The following is a 23251-nucleotide window of genomic DNA, read 5'->3' as shown; positions in this document are numbered from 1 at the left end:
CAATGTCGGCCTATAAAATGCTGCGGGGGCCACATAAAATGAGCGGGCCTTGAGTTTGACACATGTGCTTTAGGGGATTGTGAAGCAATGCCCACTCAAGGCCCATTTAGCTGTTACATCTATTACAATAAATGAGTTTCACTTTTCTGAAATAAGTTCTGATTTATTGGAAATGTACTTGAAGATCAGACCGTGATTGTAAAAGTTTTGTTTAAGTGGATAATTCAAAAAGAAACAAAAAAGATTGAACAGGTGTCGCTTTTGCAGTCATTAGCAACAACTCACCAGCAGGTGGCAGTATCACACAGTGGATTACATTCGATGTATAGGGTAAATGTTTTATGTCATTCATTTTTAGTACAAAAATTACTAGAGGGCCACTGTGGTGCCAGTTTTTTTTCCATGTGATAATAGAACAAAAGAATGAAACAAAAAGAATAAAAAATAAAAACTCCAGCAAAACTACAGGTGAGACCATTACAAATAAAACCATTAAAGAGATATAAATTATGTTTAAGTGACTAATTGGGGAAAATGAGGAGCAGATGTCCAGGTGTGTGATGATTAATTTTCTAAAAAAAAAAGTAATGATTGAGCAGTCAACAAGGGTCTGAAATATTGACCCTCTGAAGTGATTACTTGTTAATTAATTTCAGTTTATGGTCAAATCACAACAAATGTGATCTCAAGGATTTTTACAAAGCAAAAGATCCAGCTGAAACAAATTCAAATACACTCAAAATATTTAAGTAATATTTCACCCGATACTGTGGAAAGGAATATGATTTACATGGGAGACAGACAAATTATCTTAACGTTGGCTTAACCTAAAGATAAACTTTTATAGGTAGCAATAACAAAAATACTTTCAGTCAAATTTAATTTATTTGAATTTATTTAATTTATTTGACCACATTATTGTTTTTGTGATTAATATAGATTGAATGTGTTTGTCGGAAGAGCAAACTTTCATTATGATAAGTAATTAATAATCAACTTTTTATGAATAGTGGCAACATTAGAACGAGAGACAGTATTACTAAAAGTGATAGAGGAAATGTGAAATACACAAGAAAAATAAATATCTGTGTTGCTTTTAAACTTTTCTGTGGAAATTACTCTGTGTTCTGAAATAGCATTGTTGATAAAGTAGGATGATGCTAATCAGACTGCCAGTCTGTTACAGTAAATTTTTGATTATTTTATTAAATCCTAATTTATTGTTATATGTTTTTTTTATGTCGGATGTTATGTTATTCAACTTTTTCCTAGTTATTCGTTTTTATACCGTGACATTTACCTTAGAGGGTGACAGGAATTATAACGGAAAGACGCATTTACTCAAAAATATGAATCATCGTTTTACGCAGGCGCAGAAATGATCGCCGAACAGCGACTGCAACAATTTCCGATAATTACCTCTCTAAAACCGGAACTTGGTTGTTTGAATTTCAAAATAAATGCACAGATCGTAGTTTGAAACTTTGTAAAAGCGCCCTACATTTTTCTGTGTTATTGTATGGTTTTCATTACGCTTAGTAAATTATTTTCAAACCCAATATTGATAGCAAAGCGAAAGCAGATGTGTGGGGTATGAGTTCCTTGATCTTAATTTGAGCTTTCCACCGGAAGTAGCTGTGAGTTCCTTGCCCTTATTTGACGCGGTACTTGAGAGTAATTCAGAGTTTGAGGCGAGTACGGCTGCCAGGCACCGGTAAGTAAATAAGTCTTAATCTTTGTGATAATTTGAGCTTTTTAGGCATGTCGCTTAATGAAAAATGTGTTATTTTTCAGGATTACCGACCACTTCTGACTGTTAGCTCGTTTTTCCTTGGACAGACTCGCCTCTTGACAGTCAGTGACTGCCACACATGCATGGAGTAATCCCCCAACAGTAGCACCACCAGCGGATGAACCGGCTTTGTTTTCTGCCTTGTTGAACAGGTAATGTAAAGAAAGGTGGGGTGAGAGAGGACAAAGTCTCTGGAGATGGTCAAATTAGTTTTTGAGGGATTAATTAGCGGTGATGGTAATGAATTTAGTGATGGTAGCAGTTAGCAGCAGGGAGCTGACAGCAGCTGCAACCACGAGGGTCGTGTTAATGAGGCAATAAAATTAAACTTTAATGTTTCCCTTGTTTCTCAATAAAGCAGAGGGGAGTGGTCAGGGTTTACTCAGCGTTCATTCATCATGGCTGAGTGGAGCAAGAGCAGCTTTGGTATTTAAGAGCGTTTCCATTTGGAAATATCAGCGCTCTGACAAATAGTTTCCAAAAACGTGAAGACATCTCAATAAAACCATAAAAGCTCCTGCTCACAGAAGGGGAAAATTTAAAAAGGGCTTGTCAGACGCCTGGCAAAATTGCAATGCCGCATTTCCCTCCTTATTTCCGCCTTTTGTTAGATTCCAAATCCAAATTTCGACATATTTTACTGCGAATTTTATGTCATAGCCAAACTCAGTGACGTCACTAAGAATATTTTAGAGCGACTGAAGCCTCCCTAAAATATTCTCAGCCCCTCCCTCTAAATAACTTGGTAATTTTGGTTATTTATTTACTTATTTTAACAAAAACTGCCAACAAATTATCTAATATAATGTGGTTAGACTGAGTTTACATAAAATAAAGTATAACTTCTAATTCAAATATTGTCAACTTCATAAAACGATGGCCTAAGTATTTTTCTTTTGCCAAGGGATTGTTTTCTTTTTCTTTTTTAAAACCCCCCCCAAAAAAACAACAAATTACCACCTCTTTCTTTCCAAGACATGTTTTGGGGGGGAAAACATCCACTTTTGTCAAAATAAGACTTGAGCCATTATTTTTATAAAGCTGATGATATGATCATAAATCTGTTCCCGTTTACTTCACGTTTATAATATTCTGTGCAATCGGTGTAAAATATGGCTAGAATTACTCAGTTATGTTATGCAAAGAGTATCTAAAATTTTAGATGCCAATAATCAATTGTAGAACCACAGAAAATTATAATTATCTTATGGCTGGAATTGCTCAGAAGGCATGCAATTCAAATATAGAATTGTTAATCATCACAGCTGTTCTTGGGCGGGATTAGAACTACGTACTTTGAAACTTTCACTTTGTATTACGCTTCATATGAGCTCCTTCAAAAACACAGATGTCTGATAATGTGTAATAAATGCAACGGTAGCAGCAGCCAGTTGTTGATACATTTTCTATTGTGCCTGGACTGTGGAAGGAAGTTAAAACTATTGATAGTGGTTCTTTTGCTCTGGTCCATTTGTAAAAAAAATAAATAAATAAATGAAATGAAACGGAGTGCAACACTGTTTTCAATAGAAATCACAGCTAACTGGTCACACCTCTATTATTTGATCAAGCATTAGTTAGTAGCTTAAAGCAAACTTCAAATCTTACTAATGCACTTTTTAAAATTAAATATCTAAAATTAATAGTGGCTGTTCCTGCCAAACCGCCTGTCCTGATTCTTCCTCTCCATCCTCACACCTTTATTTATTTATTTTTTTTAAAGCATTTTGTTGCTGCCTTTTCACCGGGACTCGTTTGGAAAAATACGTTTTTAATCTAAATGAGTTATTATCCTGGTAAAAACAAAAATTCACTTGCTTAGCCTTTCCTCTGCCTACATCTCCCAGAATGCTGTGCGATTCTAGATTGTATTCTATATATTGAATATTCAATCAGATGTGTAATCTGTTGATACGGATCATGTCTCTTTTGTAATTATATATTATTGATTGATTTATTGTCCAGTTTCGGCGTGTTTTTATGTGATTTTTGGCCTCCTAGTTTTGCCATTGCAGCCACTTTGCGTTGGAATAATAAACGTCGGGAGGACGTGGCATCTGGCGGGACAGAGGAAGGATGTGCCTTTTCTGCTGACTCACCGTTTTCATCTGCATATGATCTGCAGGTTATCTGAGATGACTACTCACTTTGAGGACAAGCTGAGATGCCGGATTAAGGGATTATCTTTCCTAGCAGCTGTTAAATCTAACTGAAACGAATTACTGTAACATTTTTACCCTAAAAAGCACCTCAGTGATGCTATAGCCATTATGACCTTGAAAATCCCTGAAAAATGAGACAAAACTTCAAATTGACTCCTTTTGTTTGTTATTGTGAGGTGCTTAAATTTATCTGATGAATCCGTCTCGGCTCTTGAGTATAACACACAGATTTATTTAACATATTAATCAGCTTTTGTTTCACCTACTTAAAACCCAAACAGTTGAGCAGGACGTCTTCACATTCCTGTTGTGAATTGCTTGTTCATGCAGAAAAGAAGGAAGGAGGAAAAAGCCTGATAAGCATTTTTTCTTCTTTTAAACCAGGCTCTCTGTTTTTTATGTGTATTTTACTCTCAAAGCCTCCAATTTTCTATAAATATATGTAGCCTTAAAGTTAAACACTATTATTTTAGTCCTGTTTACTATCTAAAGCTGTGGAGCTCTACTCAATTTAAATCCCATTCTTTTGCAAACAGAGCGCTGCTGGTTTGCGTATCTCCAACCCAGAATATAATCACTCAAACTGACTCCCAGGGAAAATATAAACGACCTTTTTATCACAGAGACTTTAGGGTCAAATAGTAGGACTTTGTTTTGTTTGTGTGAGAATGCATCCAGTCTGGGGTTTCTGCAACGGAGAGAAAAGTCTCACTCTTTTTTGCAATTTGTTGCAGCCACACCCTGAAACTGTCGCTCGATGGGTGCGCTCTCAGGGGAACCTAATGAAAGGCCGGACTGTCTTGACTCAATTTTCTTGCATTGTTGTGTATTTTAAAACCTCGTTATTATAGCATTAGTGCTGAATTACTGCTAAAAATGAAAATTTTTGTCTCCTTGTCTGTTCTGTTCACGGCTCAAATGACAGTGAAACAGTCGGATTGTTATGCATTCGTCTGTGCTGGATGTTTGGATTTATTATCCGATTACTGCTGATATTTAAGAAGTGGCTGATCAATATGCTAAGAAGCATATTGATCAGCCACTTCTGCTGCACTCTCTCTCATGCTGATTAAACCCACAGATTTTCTAAAAGCATAATAATATTGTCCCTGCGTAAAAATAACCAGGTCAGTAGTTTTTCTGTCCACTTATTTGGTATTGTTTCATGTGTTTTAGTATTTATTTTCCCTTGAGTGAAAACTATATTGGGCAGAAAGTGATAGCAGGTCTTAAAACTTTTAGAGGAACTAAATATGAAGAACATAAAATGTGACATTGAGGAAGAGGCTTCATTGCCATACATACCAGGGTTATTTATTTATTTATTTATTTAATTTTATTTTAAAAGCTGTAAGCTGAGAACATCCCGTTATTTACAAACACATCTTTTTTTAGTTATTTCACAACTAATTTTAATTAGTTTCAGCCCTTACATAAATTATGATTAGTGACAATTAACTGGATAAACATTTTGGCACATTCTACAAATTTTCATTTCATTTAACCACTTCAGTTTTTTTAATGATTAGAAATGCATTAAAAGGTGCAAATTAATTTTTTTTAAATAAGAAAATAAACATTTTGTTGCCTAAATTGCAATAACAGAATTTCTTTAGTAAATTTGAAATAAATGAAGCTTAGACTTTTTCACTGGGAGTTTTGACTAAAATATATTTACAGATGATTCTTTTAATCTTAAAATTATATTTTATACAGTTTTGAATTAATTACTGCTTTTTCCCCCAGTAAATTTCCTTTTTTTGCATCTACATACTCTAGTTGATAATTAATCGATTAGTATTCCAATAATCTATTCATCAGGATGAATGCAAATCGTTTAATTTCTAATTTTAATTAGTATTTTAATGTGGTAAACATGATGGAAGTGGAAAAGAAAGTATGCATGTTTTTATTTATTTATTTTGTTTGCTTCAGTTCACTCAGACTGGTTTGAGAACATCCATCATCAATTTTCAGGTCCTTCTCTGGACTTTGACTGGGCCATTCTAGCATAAACATGGTTTAATCTATATGATGATGGCTAAATTCTGGTGTCCTGCTGCAACAGTTAAACTAATGGCTGAATTACTGTATCAGTACGTTATCAATTTTTGCAGAGGTAGTGAGGAATGTGTTTCTGCACACGCAGTGTTTTCCATAAAGACCAAAACGTTTGTCTCCTTAGACCAGAGGATCTTCTGTTTTCTACGTCCCTACATGAGTTTCAGAAATCTGCAAGTGAATCTTCTTATGAAATCCCTTTTCCTACCCCTCCTGTTCTGTCAGGCTTTTTCCATTTTTCAGATTGAACCGTTTTCTGCAAGATGTTCAAAGCTTGGGATGGTGTTTTATAACCTAACCCTTCTTTAAAACGGTATCTTTGAGCTGCCTGCTGTGTTCCTTTGCCTTAATTTAAAGCAAAGGACTGGAAGGACAAACTTGTTTTTCCTTCTACTTGTTTTTTTACAACTTGGGCAACATAAAACAGGAGATCTAAGTGACATTAGTACTGGTCTTTGTGTTTTTAGGGGTCGAGAAGGAGATCATTAACTAAGCTTTAGTTTCTTGCCCGCTTCATTGACCACAGTGACTGCTTTGCACCATCAAAACTCTCTCCAAGCTTTTCTGTGTTTTGATGAAATGACTCGGCAAAAATCTGTTGAAGACTTTGCCGTCTCTCAGTTGCATTCATCCATGCAACAACGGTTAAATATGCCAAGTAAGGGCATTTATGACATGATGTTTACTAGCCATTAAACTAAAGATGACCTATTATGCTTCCCTGAACAAGTTAGGATTGGTCTATTGGCTATAAAAAACATGTTCATGTTTTTTTTTTTTTGGGGGGGGGGGGGGGCATGAAATCATTGTTAGATAATGATCTTAGTCTAAGTTTGGACTATTTTGAGCTCCTTTCAGAATGAGATGTTTTGGGGCCTCTTGTCACTTTAACTCCAAATAAGCTGCTGACCACACTCCCCCCCCCCCAACTCAACATGTACACTCGCATGTGAAAATGGCTGTCAACAGATGCACTATTTTACATCTACATCTTTGAAAAGCAGAAGTAGAGTCTCCTGCACAACCAACAAAAATGCAGCAAGTGGTTTCTGGATGGTAACTCAAAAACAAAACTTGTCTTTTCCAGCAGCACATACAGCAGTAAAACTAGCTGACTAAATGTTCCGGAGCTCAGCTTGGGTTGCTAGGTAACAGTCTGGGGTTGCTAGGGAACAGTGCAGAGTCTGCCGGATGTGACAAACTGCTCATTTTCCTGACACGAAAAAAACATTAACTTATTGCCAAAAAATGACTTTTTTTTTTTTTTTTAAGCACTTGGTCAGTGTTTAGAAGCAGCAGAGACCAAAATTCAAGCATAAAAATGTGCAAAATGTGAGTTTTGCATAATGCATCCCCTTTAAATATTACTTAAGATAACTTTCATAACTCAAAGTTTGAATGGTATCCATAAATTATATATATTTCTATTTTCTTCAGCTTAACAGATGAGTGTGGTGACTGGAAATGACAAAAAATATAATTTTCCCGATCAGTGAATGTGACGCTTACAGGTATCAGTAATATCACTCTTCAGTGTGGCCGCTATTACTGAGTGAAGATAACTCAGTTGCCACATTGAGGGGAAAAAATGAGAAGATATTCAGAATATAATAAATGTTGAATAGTTTTTTATTGTTTTAAATAGTTCTAGGGGAATCAGAATTGGTTAATTTAAAAAAAACAAAATCTGAGTCTTTATAAAATTGTAATGCCTACACCTCTAATGGTGCAATCCTAATTAAATGGTGACTTCTGATTGTGTTTTCATCTTTGTAGAAGAGGGTAAAATAAGAGCTTCATTGCATAATGAAATTCCTAGCTTAAATCCCCTCGTCTCCCAAATGACAGGTGCTGTCTTAGCTGCTGCAGCTCGACGCCCCGACAGGACAAAGGGCGAGATAAAGATGGCCGCAGACTGACTGAGCAGGTGTTGGCTCCGAGATAGAAAACAGTCATGGTGAAGAGCGGGGAGCCACCAAACCCTGAGTGAAGGCGATGCGTCCGTTGAGTAGAGAGTTGGACACGTCTGAGTGTTGAAAGGGTCTGGAGGAGCTGGGTGACTTTAAACTGCTGGGTTATTTTAGGCCAAAAACACTCAGAGGCAAATGGACGGAAGATGCAGATAATCCCAGAGAGCAGGTGTACAGCTAATCTGGTCACATGGGAAGTGACTTGGGTAATTAACAGATCAGAGGAAATTTACTTTAATATCCAATTTTATTTTCTTTAATGCACCAATGGTTTCTTCTGTTTGGTTTGTCTTGGGGTTGGGTGGTAAATATTTGTTTTGAATTTTCTTTTTATTTATTTATTGAATTTTTGACTTTTGAAGATGTAATTTTTGGAATTTCTACTTTTTATTTTTTTATTTTTTTTAAATCAATGCACTCCTTGAGTATCTATAGTCCTGAGTGATGTCATCACAAACAGAGCTGCCATCTTGTTTGACAAGCTTCCATTTATTTGGACTTTGAATTTAGATCAACTCTATGACGGAATATTAGGACTAGTCTATGAATTGTTAAATATATTTCTTTTTATTAGAAGAATAAAGTTGTAATATGCAAACTAAAACAAAGAATAATTAAAATGTTAACATGTGAGGTTGTACTTTAGTGTAAGTTTAACTACAAATATTTCAGTTTTGAAAAATTAGCATCAAATTATTAGTAGTAGCAGGACTCTGACACTATTGAGCTATTCTATTCTGAAAGAATAGAAAGTTTATTTTTCTCAACAAAATTACATTTTCCTTGTAATTTATTCTGCTAATATTGTAACTACTTTCTCATAAGTAAACAAATTCTCATAGCCTGACTGTTGGGCAACGTTCAGAAAAGAGGACAAATAAAATGTTGTTCATGTATATTTTAAGAAAAAAGAAGGAAAAAAAAGATGTAAAATAATTTATGGTATTGAATTTTTTTTATTTTAAGCCATATTGCCAAGGCCGAGTCTGTCCTCAGCTGAACCACATTCATTCCCCCCCCCCCCCATTTAATTCTCGATCCTCAGTTTGGCTTGTTAAGTTTGGGTTTTCCTTCCATGTTTGAATTTAGAAAGAATAACAGGAAGCTCCAGGAAGCCCTTCCAAAATGTGTTAACACTTAAGATAAAAGCCAGTAAAACTAAAAGTGGCAAACTATTCTTTAGAAGTTCAAGTCAGACTTTTAATTTTAGTTTTTTGTTTCAGTAGTAAGTTTGGAGGAATGCGTAGAAGGGTTTGGATCAAATACAGCAACATGCCCTCTAAAATTTGGCTCCACAACCTTCAAGCTACATAAAACTTTGCAGAAGATACAATAATATTCTGGTTAGTATAAACTAAGTGTATCATTTGTTGAGTAATTAAATAATGCAAACTGAAGTCACAACTTTTTAAATAGCTGACCATAGCGGATGATGCTATTATGAGCTCAGTGTTTGGACTGAGGGGAGCTCCACACTTTGAGGTCTGCTTTGTGGCTTTTAGGTGCTTGTGGCTTTGAATGCATTTCTTCCCACCCCCCGCAAGACATTCATGTGACTCCACATTGAGCCTACGTCCCTGGGGACAAACAATCATGTCTCGCACAGACTCCTACTGCGGCCGTTCGACTTTTATAAAAGCTGATGTGGAATGCAGAGCTTGATTATTTGGCACATGGAGAAGGAAAATGTTTAGATCACAGGATTGTTCTTTGTCCGCTGGAAAACGCTGTTAATCTGGTGGCTTTTGAGACTCTAGCAGTGACTCTGTAACAGTGCTGATTCTTTCTAGACCTTGTTTTATGTTTTGTCAAACGCACTTGATGCTAGATTCTTAAATACAACGGCTTGCTAACATGTGATTGGCTTTTTGTTACCCTTCCTGTTGCCCTAGGTTTCTTAAAAAAAAAAAAATAAATTCCACACCATCATGTCACCTGTCTGCTTCACCTTTGCTGCCTGATCTGGTTTCTTGTCTGGACAGGAGAATGTAGTCATTTCTGTTCTGAAAATATATCCAGTACTTCCTTTAAAACGCTCTGTATGATTCGCATGTGAGCTTTTCAACAATTTTAAATGACTTCAACATTTTTAAGGAATATTAAGACTTTTTTCTTTTTATTTTTGAATCTTTTCTTTTATCACTAAAAATATGAAATGTAAGCAATGGCAAGTTTTTTTTTCCTTTTTAAACCATACTTTATTTAAACAGCATTTCCTGAATGAATGTCCATCTTTTTTCATTTACTTCCCAAATGAAAGAGAACCCTATTTTACCCTTTTTCTGTTTAAATCATGTTTTTCATTCTAGATAAATGTGACATTATTTTTAATAGCAACCTAACAGAAGAGACTGAATGTTTTTCCTTCAACATAAATAGATGAAGTGACTGTTTTAAAAAATGACTGTCATGTGATCAGAGGTCATCAGTGCATGAATGTCCTGATCCGAGTTTGAACCTTTAAGTCATTCACGCCCAGACATGGTAGTCATTCTTTAACCCTTTTTCTGCTTGATGACAAACATATTAAAATACGACCATCTTAAGACATATTTGCTTCAGTAACTTTTTAAAAATTTATATTATGTTTTAATTTAACAAGTCGACGCTTTTTCACTGGGAGCTTGTTTGAATTGGAGAGAGAATTGTAGTGTTGTGTTGGAGATGTATCCCAAGTTTTTAGGAAATTAGGAGTTTATACTTTACAGATTGTAATTTTTAGCTTATTAAATAGGTGTTAAGAGAATAGTTGTACGACTAAACCAAAATAAGAGAATAAACCAATTGCTAGAATAACGTTGTAATATGAGTTTGAATGATACAATAACATAATGAGAAAGTGGTCGCATGACAAATCAAAATACGAGAATAAACTCGTATTACAAGAATAAAGTTGTATTAATGAGATACTCCTCGCGAGAATAGTCGTAATAATCAGAAAAGTCGTAATGTTACCAGAATAAAGTCGTAATATTGGCAGTAGTAGTAATTTTGAGAACTCTAACATGAAAGAAAAACAATTTAAAATGAGGAATGTTGAGCATTTTATGAAATTATTGGTTTTAATAATAGAACGTACTTAATTTGATGTGTGAAAAGATCGGCAATAAGACTTTGAAACAATTGTGAAAACATTTCTCCATTTCAAAAGAATCACACAAACTAGCTAGTAAATTAGTAGGAAGCAACTAATTTTGCAAAGTTCCTCTGGTAAGATTGTCTTTATTCTGCTCATATAAGATTATGATTTTATAATCATAATTTAAAGTACTCCATCGTATACACCTCATGTAAACTAAAATGCCCAAAAAAAGTGGCAGATTGTTGGACACACAAAAACGGAAGTGGCAAAAAGCTCTGAATTGTTGCAGTATTTCCTAATGTTGTCACAATCACATGATTTTGTAACATCCGGCAATAAGCCAGTCTTCTAGACTCATCCCAAGCTTCAGCTGATGCAAATGAAACGGTGACTTACATCACACCTTTTTGTAAACTCTGCTCCATAGCTTCCTGTCTTGGCAGCTCTATTCTTTTAAATTGGTGAACCGATCAATCAGAGGTCAGAATCGGCTAATTTTGCCTAGATCAGCTCAGATCTGTGATTTATTTATTTTCTTACATTTCTAATCTATTTTCTTTAAATCTTAAATCTGAAATAATGGGCCAAGCGAAGCGCCTCTGTCTTCCGTCGCTGTTGGCGGATTTCAATCAAGTTTATTTATTTAGCGCATTTCATTAACATGGCAGTTCAAAGTGATCTACATCATAAAAACATAATATAGTCAACAATTGTGAAAACCAGTAACAGACATTACATTTTATCATCTTCGTCCGTCTGATTTACGGTGGCAATTAAATGCATTTAGACTTTACTCTGTTACAAATTTTATGCAACTAATTATTCAAAATTATTGTGTTGTATTCCTGGCCCTATTTTAAATATAATTTTGTAAATGAATAGGAGTAGTAGCGCAACGTTTATCAGCTTGTCCAACATTTCATTTGCAGAAATGACAATGGAGATGCTGGTATGTAGAAGTTTACTGGTTGAAAAGTCCTCGACACACTATTTTTATTTGTTTTAACCAAGGAACATGGAAAATTGGCTTCCCTTTTTTGTTAAGCAATAAGTACATATTGTAATGGATACACAGTTCTGAGGTTGTTCCAAACATTTACGGGCTGCTAATAAACCTCTTTTTGGAGGTTTAATAACAGAGAAAAATTAATAATTAGGGTTGGATTTCCTCCATCAGCTCCAGCTTGTGTATCAGACACCTATCAGACTCCGTCTGCCTGAGCAGCAGCTTCTGACTCAGTGCTGAACGGAGTCACATGGCAGCTTGTCAGCAGGCTGAAAGAGGAAACATAATCCCAAGGAGGAAGGCTGCGTTATCAGTCCCAGCCTGTAGGTCTGACGGTGCGCAGCGGACGGCACGCGGTCGGCGAGACGCTGCACACTAACGGGATTTTTTTCTTTTTTTGTTTCTATATTTTAATTTCTGTTGCATTTTGCCCCTTTTTGTTTGCGTTCATCCTGCAGTCTGACCAGCTCCTTTCACAGCAGAGGTCAGAATAAACTAGAATGTCTGCGGTGGCTTCCATGCAGTAAGCACACGGAGGTATTTATACTGTTATTGATGCGTTTTTGTGTTTCCAAGTCATTTCTATTATCTTAAGTTGACCTTGCGTCACATTCCTCCTGCTTCTCGTTCTCTGATTATCTTTGAATTTTGATTAATGATTCATCTGGTGCCTGTTCTCTCTGGGTTTACCTAATGAACCATAACTTTGTTTCTGTCCTGATTTTTTTAATTTTTTTTATCCCCACTTCCTAATATCCAGTAGAGTTGAGGTGAGTGCCGAGTCGGGCTTGGAGCTTTATATCTGACGAAAATGTAAACAAGTACTGATAAACTCCACAAATTAGGGAAAAAAACTCAAAACACTGCCACTAAAATAGCTTCAGTTGCAACAATATTCTCTAATTGACCTAAAAAGATAAATCTGGTGTTTTAAATGTTGCATATCTTGAAGATTAGTGTTTTTTAAGCTAATTACTCTGCTATTTGATTAGTTGTACGGCAGGAAATGTTGCATTTAATGGTTCCACATAAAACCCAAAGGACAAACTATCTCTCACGTTAAGCTCTCAGCAACAATTAAAACAAATTCTTCAACAGGCAAAACCAAAAAACAGCCTCAGTCTGCAGGACAAATCCAAATTAAGTCCTCAGTCTTGTTTTTACAAGGGTCTAAACTTTTTATTTCTTCCCTCTCATTGTCCTGCTTTTTATAAGTAAAGGCCTTTATTTGTCGAGTTTTGAACTTTGCGTTCAAGAGTCTATTTCTAGTGAAAAGCAGCTTTTTTTTTATTGGCATAATTTTCATGTTATTGAGTTGTTCTTTAATTACGCATTCTTGTCGGATTGAACTGGCACAGAACTGTGCAATCAGCGGCCGGCGCTCGCGTGTTGGGCTGCAGACTGAAGCCGTGCCCGGTCAGGGCGTCTTCACCAGAACGCCGGCTTAAGACGCGTGTGACGGCTTGTCTGGAGTTCAAGCCGGGCTCATGACCTCCGTCCAGCCATCTGACCGCCGTGCTTTTTCTTCTTATCCTTCTCCTCAGGCACAACAAAGGATTTTAAGGCTTCTGGTTTTACTAAAATAATTGGAGATGAAAGCAAAAGATTTCCAACTGCAAAGAGTCATAAAACGTAACCTGTCAAAGTATGAGGCAGGAAAGAAGGTGCATACCAACAAATTGGCATCAAAATTTTCACAACTTGAATAAAAATAAGTGGATTCACTGCACATTTAACAATCCAGTTCTTATTTGCTAGAGTTTGATGCTTTTGGATGTTCTTTTTTTTGGTCCATAACTAGCTTAACAAAGTCAGGGATTTCCATTGAAACTCTTGAAGTAAACAGGCTTTGTTACAATCTTCACATTTTGTCCTACCACCCAACTTTTTAGCAAACGAAGGCACTTCCATTGATCGTCTGACTAGCCCTTCTAATAGGTGGTATTGATGACTGTCTGCCGAACAATTGACATTGCATGATTACGTAAACGATAACATGACCCTAACTTTTCTAGTTTAAAATCCATTTTTTAAATGGTTATCTAATTTTCAGAAAATTATTTTTGTGTTTTTATTTGCTGTAAGCCAAAATCATAAAAAAAATAAATAAATGGTTGATTTATATGTTTTGGTGTGACATTAATCCGTATGAGTTTTACTTTTGGATAACAAGTGGGCATTTCTACTAGATATGACATTTTTGTTAGTTTCAGCTTTGAAATTTGCTGATAACTTAAAATAAATTATTTGCCTTTTAAAATTTACATTTATTTTTTTAGATATAGTCTGTAAATGCTTATACAAAGTCACATTCCTGCTCTGTTCTTTACCAAAACCTTAATTTGTATTCTCAGTAGCCAATAAGGAAATTAATAACGCAATGAATTTGTTGTTTTTGAGTACCAACACTAAATGAAGGATATTCGAACAGCTCAGTGTCTGACATGCTAACCTGTTTGCATTTTGCAAATCTTTAACTTCAAACTCCTGGCTTGATGAGTAACAAAAAAGTACATTTAAAGCTCCTGCTGTCTTCACAATCTAAGGACTTTTCAAGGAGAATTTGGAGAGGAAATGGGGAAAGAGTTGAGGTTTAGTTGCTTGGAAGAAGTGAGGGGTGTCTTGGTTTGACCATAATCACAAATGAGTTCAGTCTGGTAAACCCTGTGGGAGCCCAACTAAAGCAAAAGTCTCCCAGATAGAAATCCTTGTAAGTTGTACTAATCAGATTTTGTTTATTACTCTGGGGTTCTTGGCTCTTTCTTCACTTTGTGTTCTCATGACCTTATCATTTCATATCAGTTTATTTTTTCTTGGTATTGCTGTTTTTTATTATGATAAATTATAGATGAATGCGTCAAGAATATCCTCCAATCAGACAGGCTCAAGATTTTAAGCACCTGAGGCGATTATGCTTGTGAATAATCAACAATCCTGGATGTTTGTGATCACTTAAATCTGTACCTGAGAACAGTAATGATGAAAATTTTGAGTATTTCTTAAAATTTCTCTCCATTCTCCAAAAAGGGAGGTCTACCTTTCCTTCACTCAGATTTGTGGGGTTGCGTGACTTTTATTAATGTATTTGAATGAAATCTCTATAAAACATTGATGGGTGGTGTAGTTTAAAGGGGTCTTATGATGCAAAATTCATGTTTTGCTAATTTTTATGGATCTCAATTGCTTCTGAAAACAATCCAAGCGCTTAAGCTATAGATATATATCCAACCGGTTTTTTTGGTGTCTGGAAAATGAGTCCTTTCAAAAACCTCTTGATAACTCGCCATCGATGGGCACTGCGCCGTTGCCTAGCAACTCAAGCTGAGCTCCAGCATGTTTGGTCAACTGGTTTTACCACTGTATGTGCTCTACAATGGCTGCTGGAAATGAGAGGTGTTTAATTGTTGAGTTACTATTCAAAAACCACTTGCTGTGTTCTTGTTGGTTGTGCAGGAGGCACCACTTCTGCTTTTCGAAGCAAATTGCACATCTGTTTGCAGCCATTTGTACACGAGTGAAGCAGTAGCTTAATTGGATTTAAAGTAACAATAGGCCCTAAAAAAGCTAATTCTGGGTAGAACTAGGCAGAACCGTAATAGGTCATCTTTAAATACATCTATTGTGTTGTATCTAACATTTTCTGAAGATTGTTAACTTGCCAAGGAAAATGTCTCCTTATAAGTTTTCTTGGATTGTGGTTGAGGTGGACCTCACAAAGGTTCCTCAAATGGCCCACAGGCCACACCACCTTTAAAGCGATACTGTTTCATGTTTTTACATTTTGGAGAAACACAAGCTGTACCCTGAAGTCATCCCAATCATGCAGGGACGTTGGATGTCTGAAGGTCGCACAAGAACTGCTTTAACTTCTTCTTGGCAATTTTTAGTCAACATGAGGCACTTTCCATAATTTGCATCTAAATTGACTCATTACTCATTCAGTCTGACTTCTGACTTAATATCTGAAAACAGGTCTGCATTTTTCATAACTGTCTAAAGTTACTTCTTTATATACTTGTGACTTTTTACCCATTTATGCCTTTCTCTTTCTGTTCTGTCAAATGTGACCGATCCAAGAAAGAATTCCAGATTTTAAAACTCCTCAGAGGTCCGACTCTGATGCAGTTACCTACTTCCTGTTTTCAAACTTGCTTCCTCTCAGAAACAAGATTTTTCCCCAAACCATTTAATGCCTTTTCTAAATCTAGCACGGAAAAGTTTGGAAGTTAGAGGGGAAAATCTGGTTTTGTTTCAGAAAGCTGTTTAAGGTGCACGACTTCTGCAAAACCGTGTCTAACTACTTGACTGGCTTCGTTATGAGCTGTCGGCACTCATCAATGTCTCTGTTCTTTGAAGCTGTTGCACAAGAATCAGCCAACGCTTTTTAAATCAGCTGACTGAAAGCCGGAATGAACCAGGTAGAAGGATTTAAATCAGTTTTTTTTTTTTGTTTGTTTGTTTTTTTTGCCTCTCTTGGAAGGATGATTTCCCGTGTTGTTATTGTTATCGCCTCTGATCGTTGTTATCCTAGCGGTGTTATTGCAGACTTGCCCTGAGGTAGATAAACTGGTTCCCAGGGCTTTTACCCAGAATCCCAGGGTTTGGTAACTTTATCCCTGTGTAGCGAGCTCTGTCTTTTCCAGAGTGGTGAGGTCTAGGTTTACTGAGAAAGTAATCTTTAAGCACATTCAAGCTCAAACACTTGCTCTTTTTGAATCTCTCGCCTTTTTATCTTGTGAACTGCAGTGCAGGAATTGGCACGTTAGTTGGAGTTTCTTTACATGTTAGTGCTTTAATGCCTCTTTTTCAATCCGTCAGTCATTAATATGATTGTGTTCAGATTCCAGGAAGGTCTATCAGATCTCTGATTGCTGCTGTGAATATCTTAACACCTGCTTTAGTAGAATGGAAATACAAAGAAACGAGTCCAATCCTTTGGACTGCAGGAATACAATTATTGATATTGCTAGTGAGGTACTTTAGAGTTTCTGAAGGTGGACATTGGAAGAAGTATTATCTGTTGCTTATCAATGGTTTCTCTGCGCAGTAGGGCTGTTATCTTGGTCTTATCTGACTAAATGCTTATAAAATACTTTATAAGGTCATTAAGCAAGGCCTGCGATAAATGGCGTAGATTTGTATTTAGGCTACTTGGTTTGGTTTGCATCTTCCTGCTAAGCAAATTGTAAATCACTGCAGTGTTTACTTTGATGTGCTAGATTTTGAAATTTGGGGGTCAAATATGTCATTTTTAAAGCTCTTACATGAACATTATTTATTTTCTATTTTAACTAAAGCTCAGTAAATCTTAACATTGAGCTATATGGTAACATGAAAAATCTACAACTGATATGTCAGAGTAGACAAACTGCCAAGTTATTTCTAATTTTGAGTTTGAAGCGTTTTAGTGACACTAAGCGATTAAGGAATGGAAATGAGTGATTGTATTAAGAAGCAATAGGCATAATAGTAGAAATGTAAGTTATGCAAATTTGTATTAAAAGATTACTTTAGATTACAATAAATAACATTGTGTAAAACCTGCAATGGTATAACGGTAAAGGAATTTTACAGTATTTGGCTCTAATTGGAAACACTGTAGGATGAACACCAATAGTTGTTCAGATATATGTTGAAATTCGGTTTATAACACTGACCTTATTGTAAAATGAAACTAGGAGCTTCAGGGGCTTGCAGAAGGAAATCTGGGCCCATTGTAGCAACACTCTGGCCCCCCAAAAAGTTGTCACTAATATTTTGTTAGATGGCCTTTACTTTTGACTATAGCACACATTTGCTGTGGCTTTGTTCAATAAGCTTCTGAAGTGCCACAAGACTTTTCCACCCAGTGTTGGATTGGTCACTCAGTACATTCAGGTAATAATGTTGCTGAATCTGATCGTAATCATGATGGTTAATCATTTCACCTGCTTCTTTTTACCCTGAAGCAGCCATCTTTCTGGAAGAGGGTAAATCTGAACTCATGACCATCACCCTTTGCTCCAGAGTCCAATCTTTATGTTCCCTTGCAAATTGAAACTTTTTTTTTTCTGCGTAGCTTCATGATTATTGTTTTTTTATGGCCATATAGCTGTTAGAGTTCCCTTTATGTTGTAAGTGGAAATGCTCTTACTTTTACTCTTAAACATGGCTTCTTTTTATTTTTCTTCAATCTGATGTCGTCAAACATTTGATCATGCCAATCACAATCATTCAGGGCTTTTTTTTTTTTTCAGACCACATTTCTTCCTCACAGACAATGGTTCACCACTTTTCTTATACTTCTTAATAAAGTTAAACAATTCTCAACCTAATCTTAGCAGTTTAGATGTTTTCTCTGCGTGGTGCCGATGATTTGACTCGTAAGCAGACTTGCATAATTTCTACTACCACAGGATGGGTCTTTCAACATGGGTAAGAATTGAGAGACAACTTATTGCATCAGCTGGAGTTAAATAACTTGACAGTTGGAAGGTGGTTGTGATCGTGCAAATATCCAATAAGATAGTTGCATCATTTTTTGGCCAGGCTGTGGATAATAGGGGAAAATCATCAACCATTTCTATTCCAGGTGTCATGAAAATCCCTGATTATTGAACCGTAAACAAAGACTCTCTCGTTGGTTTGTGTTTCTCCAGGTTATGCTGCCCAAAAGCTGTCTGAGTCCCAGTGAGAAAGAGAAGGGCTAAAGCCGCACCAGTCCAAACCAGCTTCCCAGAGCCTGAACAACAGCAACTTTCCCTGCAGAGCCATGAGCAACCCCAGCGCACCCGACCAGGTTACAGATGCTGTTGCATCAGTTGTTCACAGTGTAAGTTTACACGGCAACATGTTGGGAAGCCCTACTCGGGTCAGGTCAGGCCCATTTGATAAAATCTGCTGGTAATGAAGCGGATTAATGCAGCTCCCCTGCTGCTCACAGCAGTTTTTTGGGGCTTGTTTTGCTTGAAAATTTTGCTGCAAAGGTTTCGGTTCCCTTTATCCAGAAATCCATGTGCAGGATTTCTGCTGCTTCAGCTTCCTTGGTTCTGTTTGGCACAGAAAGTTGGTGTTTGTCACTTTTTTCGTTTTTGCTGTGCTTGTATAAATCTAGTCACTTTTAATTGTTCCAAACTTGACTCCAAAAGTAAACACTAATAAATATGTATAATAGGTTGACTTCACACAGAACTGCATTTAATATAACAAAAGAAGAAATCAAGTTGGTCTAGCAGCTTCTACCCCTATAGATTTAATAAAATACAAGTAGTAGTACAAGAAGTTCCCAGTGAGCAGTTAACAGTTGTAAAATTAAACATAGCTAAAATCCACAACATTAAAAATGTGTACAAAACACAGAAAATCACTCATGAAATACTGTATGTGATTAAATTTGTTTAAAATATAATACTTGTAAAGAAAACAGAGTTAATCCTAATATGTTCCACAGTTGTTAACGGCAACAGAAAAAAGGGGGAGGAGCTGTCGGTTACTAGTTGCTATGGTGACCACCAACTGCCAAGAGCAGCGTTAACAGAACCTTAATACAATAATGTCTGGCTAAACAAAATAAATTCAAAGAATAAGTAGACAAATTTTGACAAACTTCACATCTATAATGTTAAAATGAAACCTGGAGTTGTATACGCACAGAAAAATTTATTTATTAGAAGATTGAATGAAAAATAGATGCATTAAATCATGTTCCCTCTTCATGTTGAAGTAAAATAAATGGCCACAAAGCCTGTGTAAGGATTTCTGGTAATGCGTTAAAAGCAGTTGGTCAGCAGCCAAAGTACACTTAATTACTTCACCTTTGGGTCTTCATCTCAATAAGCTCATCTCATGATTAACTTTGAACGGCGCTAAAGTAAAAAAAACTGAGCTCTATTATGCTCCTATTGCTGTAAGTCCTCAGCTTTGGGAGGTCTGGGAACTGCAGGGTAGCTTTCCAAGAATAAGATCTGTTGTTGTTTTTTAATTTTGTATTGATTAATTCTCATTTCACAGCAGCTCTTATTATGATCTCAAGTAGAGGCTTTCCCAGAAAGGCTGCCATTGTTTCTGAACCTCTGCTTGTAAAGGGGGTGTGGAAATGCTGACGTTGCAAAAACTAAATGGATTTAGTGTCGTCTTGACCCAAAAAGAGCCACTGCTTCAAACTTTTCTTTTGTTTCCCAGAACTGTCCTGTTGTTCCACACAACGATGGGTTAATTCAGTTCAGCCATGGTTGGTCCATTTTAATCAAACTCTAGTTCGTTTGGGGACCAAAAAATGAACTCTGGTCCGCCTAAAAACCTCGGTCTCATTTTAGGTTAATGAAAAACTTCAAAAACTAAACATTGCCACTATATTCTGACTCAATTTTATTATTTTATTGCACCAAAACTATAGAAATTGCATTGACTCCCATTAAAACTATGAAGATCTATTTAGTGCTGTTTATTCTCAATGAAGGATTGTAAGGGATAAGAGATTACCTTAAACAAAATATCTACAGCCTACAGTTTACCTCTGCAAACAAGAGAGTGCAGATGCAGCATTTTATTTGTTCTACGTATATTTTATATTTGGTGATTGGGGTGGGGGGGAGATGGTAAAAGGGAGTATGGGAAAATATTTTAAGGACATTCGTATTTATCTTAAGTGACTATAGCCTGAGATCATAATAAAATGTGTCTTTTTAAAGTGGATCCTGCTTTTCTCCTGCTTTTTTCGAGTTTTGTTCACATTCTGGAAATCTTAGCCCTTGTCTTAAAACACACACATCTAAAATGCAGATGTTTCAGAGCATGAACTCTCTCAAATTATAAAAAAGAATGAGGAATTAATTCATGCATTTTTTCCACATGTAGACTTTATTTTTAAAGGAAATATTGATAAAATACTGTAAGTTTTTTTTTTTTTTTGCTGTTTAACAAAATTTTCTTAAACTTTTCTTTGGCTTCAGTCATTTATCTTTTTCTGCATTTTGTTCCCATTAAGATGTTTTGGACCAGAATCTGATAGCTGTTGTTGAAGAAGCTGCGTAGAGATAAAAATGTTTGCTCTGTGTGACTCTGTGACTGTGTCATGGAGGTTATTGGCTGTCATCTTGGCACTGACCCCAGCAGGTTAATCATTGTCTCCCTTACAGTCGGTAAATGTGTACCGAGTTCACATAACCCTGTTTGAATTCAAAGACATGTTAAACGTTTAAAGTGACGTCGTTTTTTGACTCCAACCGATCATATAAAGTCGAGCAACCAAAGAGTGGAAAACATTTTAGTTTAGCATGAATTGAATTTTCCTACTTTTGTTTTTGGCTTCTTTAACAAATCTCAGTGGCATTAATGGACTTTCTGTACTCGTTTAAGGTGAGTTTTCCCCTGTTTTTTATCTCGTGCTTGGGTTAATGTGTGAATCTGAAGCATCATTTCTTAGTTTTGGTTTCTTTTTTATAAGATATTATTCTAAAATCTCAATGTACTGACTTCCAAAGTCTATATATAGCCTGATTTGGGTAAATTTAACCTCTTTATGAACTTTGCGTCTGGTTAATATTTACTCTAGTCCACATGCTTCCTTAAAACATTTCATTCAGTTAGCTTACCGCTCTTCTCTGGTTGTCCAGAGAAACGCTAGCTCAACCAGAGAAAGCTGGTTGTCCAGATATTCAACCAGGTTTCTCTGGTTGAATATCTGAAATGGTCCAGGTCCATTTCTCTGGTTGTCCAGATATTCTGCATTTATTGACACGTTGACAGTTTCTTCTTTGCTGTAATGTCGCAGTTGAAAATTAGTGGAAGAAGAAACTTATCCCAGAGAGAAATTTAATCAACTCTGGTTACGTATGATGGCAACTGTCCGAAAGTGAAAAAAAAAAAAAAAAAGTAAGCTCAAAATTGCTTCCAGCTGCACATCATCCAAAACCAGAGGGGATGATTGTCCAAACATGCAACGGCTCAACCAAAAAAAATGCTAAATTAAAATTTACAAAAAAAAAAAACAAATTGGAACAAACGCAGGAGAGAACAATTTTTCTGTGAAACGATTAATATATTAGAATAAACTGACATTAGTTTTAGACACTTTTACAATTTCATTGCTCTAGAAATCACTGTTCATAGTGACAAACCGATCCGTAAATATATTCTCTATTGATTTTATTACAAGGATAGATTAGTTTCACTAATAAAATTTAGATCTGTGTACATTGGGTTGGACAAATTAGACCGAGTACGTGGTTACTATGGTAACCCTGACCACAAAGGTAAAAATTAGGCCAACAAAATAAGCAGTCGTTGACCCAAAAAAATTTAGTTTTCCTCTAAATAAGGCAACGGCTTGAGGCAATTTTCTTTTAGGTCTTGGATCTTTAATTGTATGCATATTTAAAAGAAGGAAAAAAAAAGACAACAAATTTTGCATTATTAATTTAATGAATTTTGTGGCCAGGTAGGATTTTAAATTTGCCAGTTTTGATCTACAGGGCAAAAGGTTTGGACACCACTCGTGTAAATGTAACTCTACATAAAAGTAGAAATTGTTAGAGCAGATTTAATGCTGAAAATACCATTTTAGTATTTGACTTCCTGCTTTTTTTTTTTTTTTGAGGAATTTGACCTAGGCTCTAAAAAAAAATTGAGCTTTCTCTGTAATGTTTGTTTTCTTAAGATTGTAAATCATGGAATTAGGAGCATCGAAGTCAGATTTTTTTTTTTCTTTGCCACTGAACACTGAAGGAATTTAAAAAGTGTTATGACTGTTTTTACACTCCTAAGGAGTGTCCTGTTTAGGAGTGTCTACCTGTTGAGGTGTGTAGTTCACCTTATTTTGTGTCAATTGAATCAAAATACTCCGAACTGCGCAGCAAGGGTACGTGTTAAGAGTTAATATAGCTAACCTATGCTCCACTTTCTTACATACATTTTTAATTAAAGTTTTTTACTGATCTGCAAAGTGATTCCCCTTTGGACCTTGTTATCACCAACTTGCAACACAAAGTTACACCCTTGGTTTTCAATTAAAACATTGCGTCCCTTTTTCAGATTCTTTGCTTGATTTTGTAATTTTCTCGACCACCGATATTCCCGACTCAATGCAAAGCAACAGCACAATAAGTCACGTGATGTCCAATCCACTAGATCAGTGTTTTTCAACCACTGTTCCGCGGCACACTAGTGTGCCGTGAGTGATTGTCAGGTGTGCCGTGGAAA

General features: G+C 36.0%; 1 protein-coding gene across 3 annotated transcripts in view; it reads left to right on the top strand.

Moving 5' to 3' along the window:
* The first annotated feature begins 1618 nt into the window (after positions 1–1618).
* slc4a2b (solute carrier family 4 member 2b) overlaps positions 1619–23251 on the top strand; it is a 57334-nt gene continuing 35701 nt past the window's right edge. For 2 of the 3 annotated variants that reach the window (XM_015019028.1, XM_015019026.1), the window contains exons 1-3: positions 1619–1714; positions 1795–1944; positions 18712–18884. In XM_015019028.1, the coding sequence (XP_014874514.1) occupies positions 18825–18884 (60 nt within the window). In that variant the 5' untranslated portion in view covers positions 1619–1714; positions 1795–1944; positions 18712–18824. Of the gene's footprint in view, positions 1715–1794; positions 1945–12392; positions 12611–18711; positions 18885–23251 lie in introns of those variants that run through there. The other variant, XM_015019027.1, reaches the window with a different exon arrangement.

Source organism: Poecilia latipinna, unplaced genomic scaffold (genome assembly GCF_001443285.1).
Source record: "Poecilia latipinna isolate Pla-1442-1.1 unplaced genomic scaffold, P_latipinna-1.0 Scaffold2359, whole genome shotgun sequence".
In the NCBI taxonomy this organism is placed as follows: domain Eukaryota; kingdom Metazoa; phylum Chordata; class Actinopteri; order Cyprinodontiformes; family Poeciliidae; genus Poecilia; species Poecilia latipinna.
The sequence above is the reverse complement of the archived record's forward strand: the minus strand, read 5'-3'. Positions and strand labels throughout refer to the sequence as shown.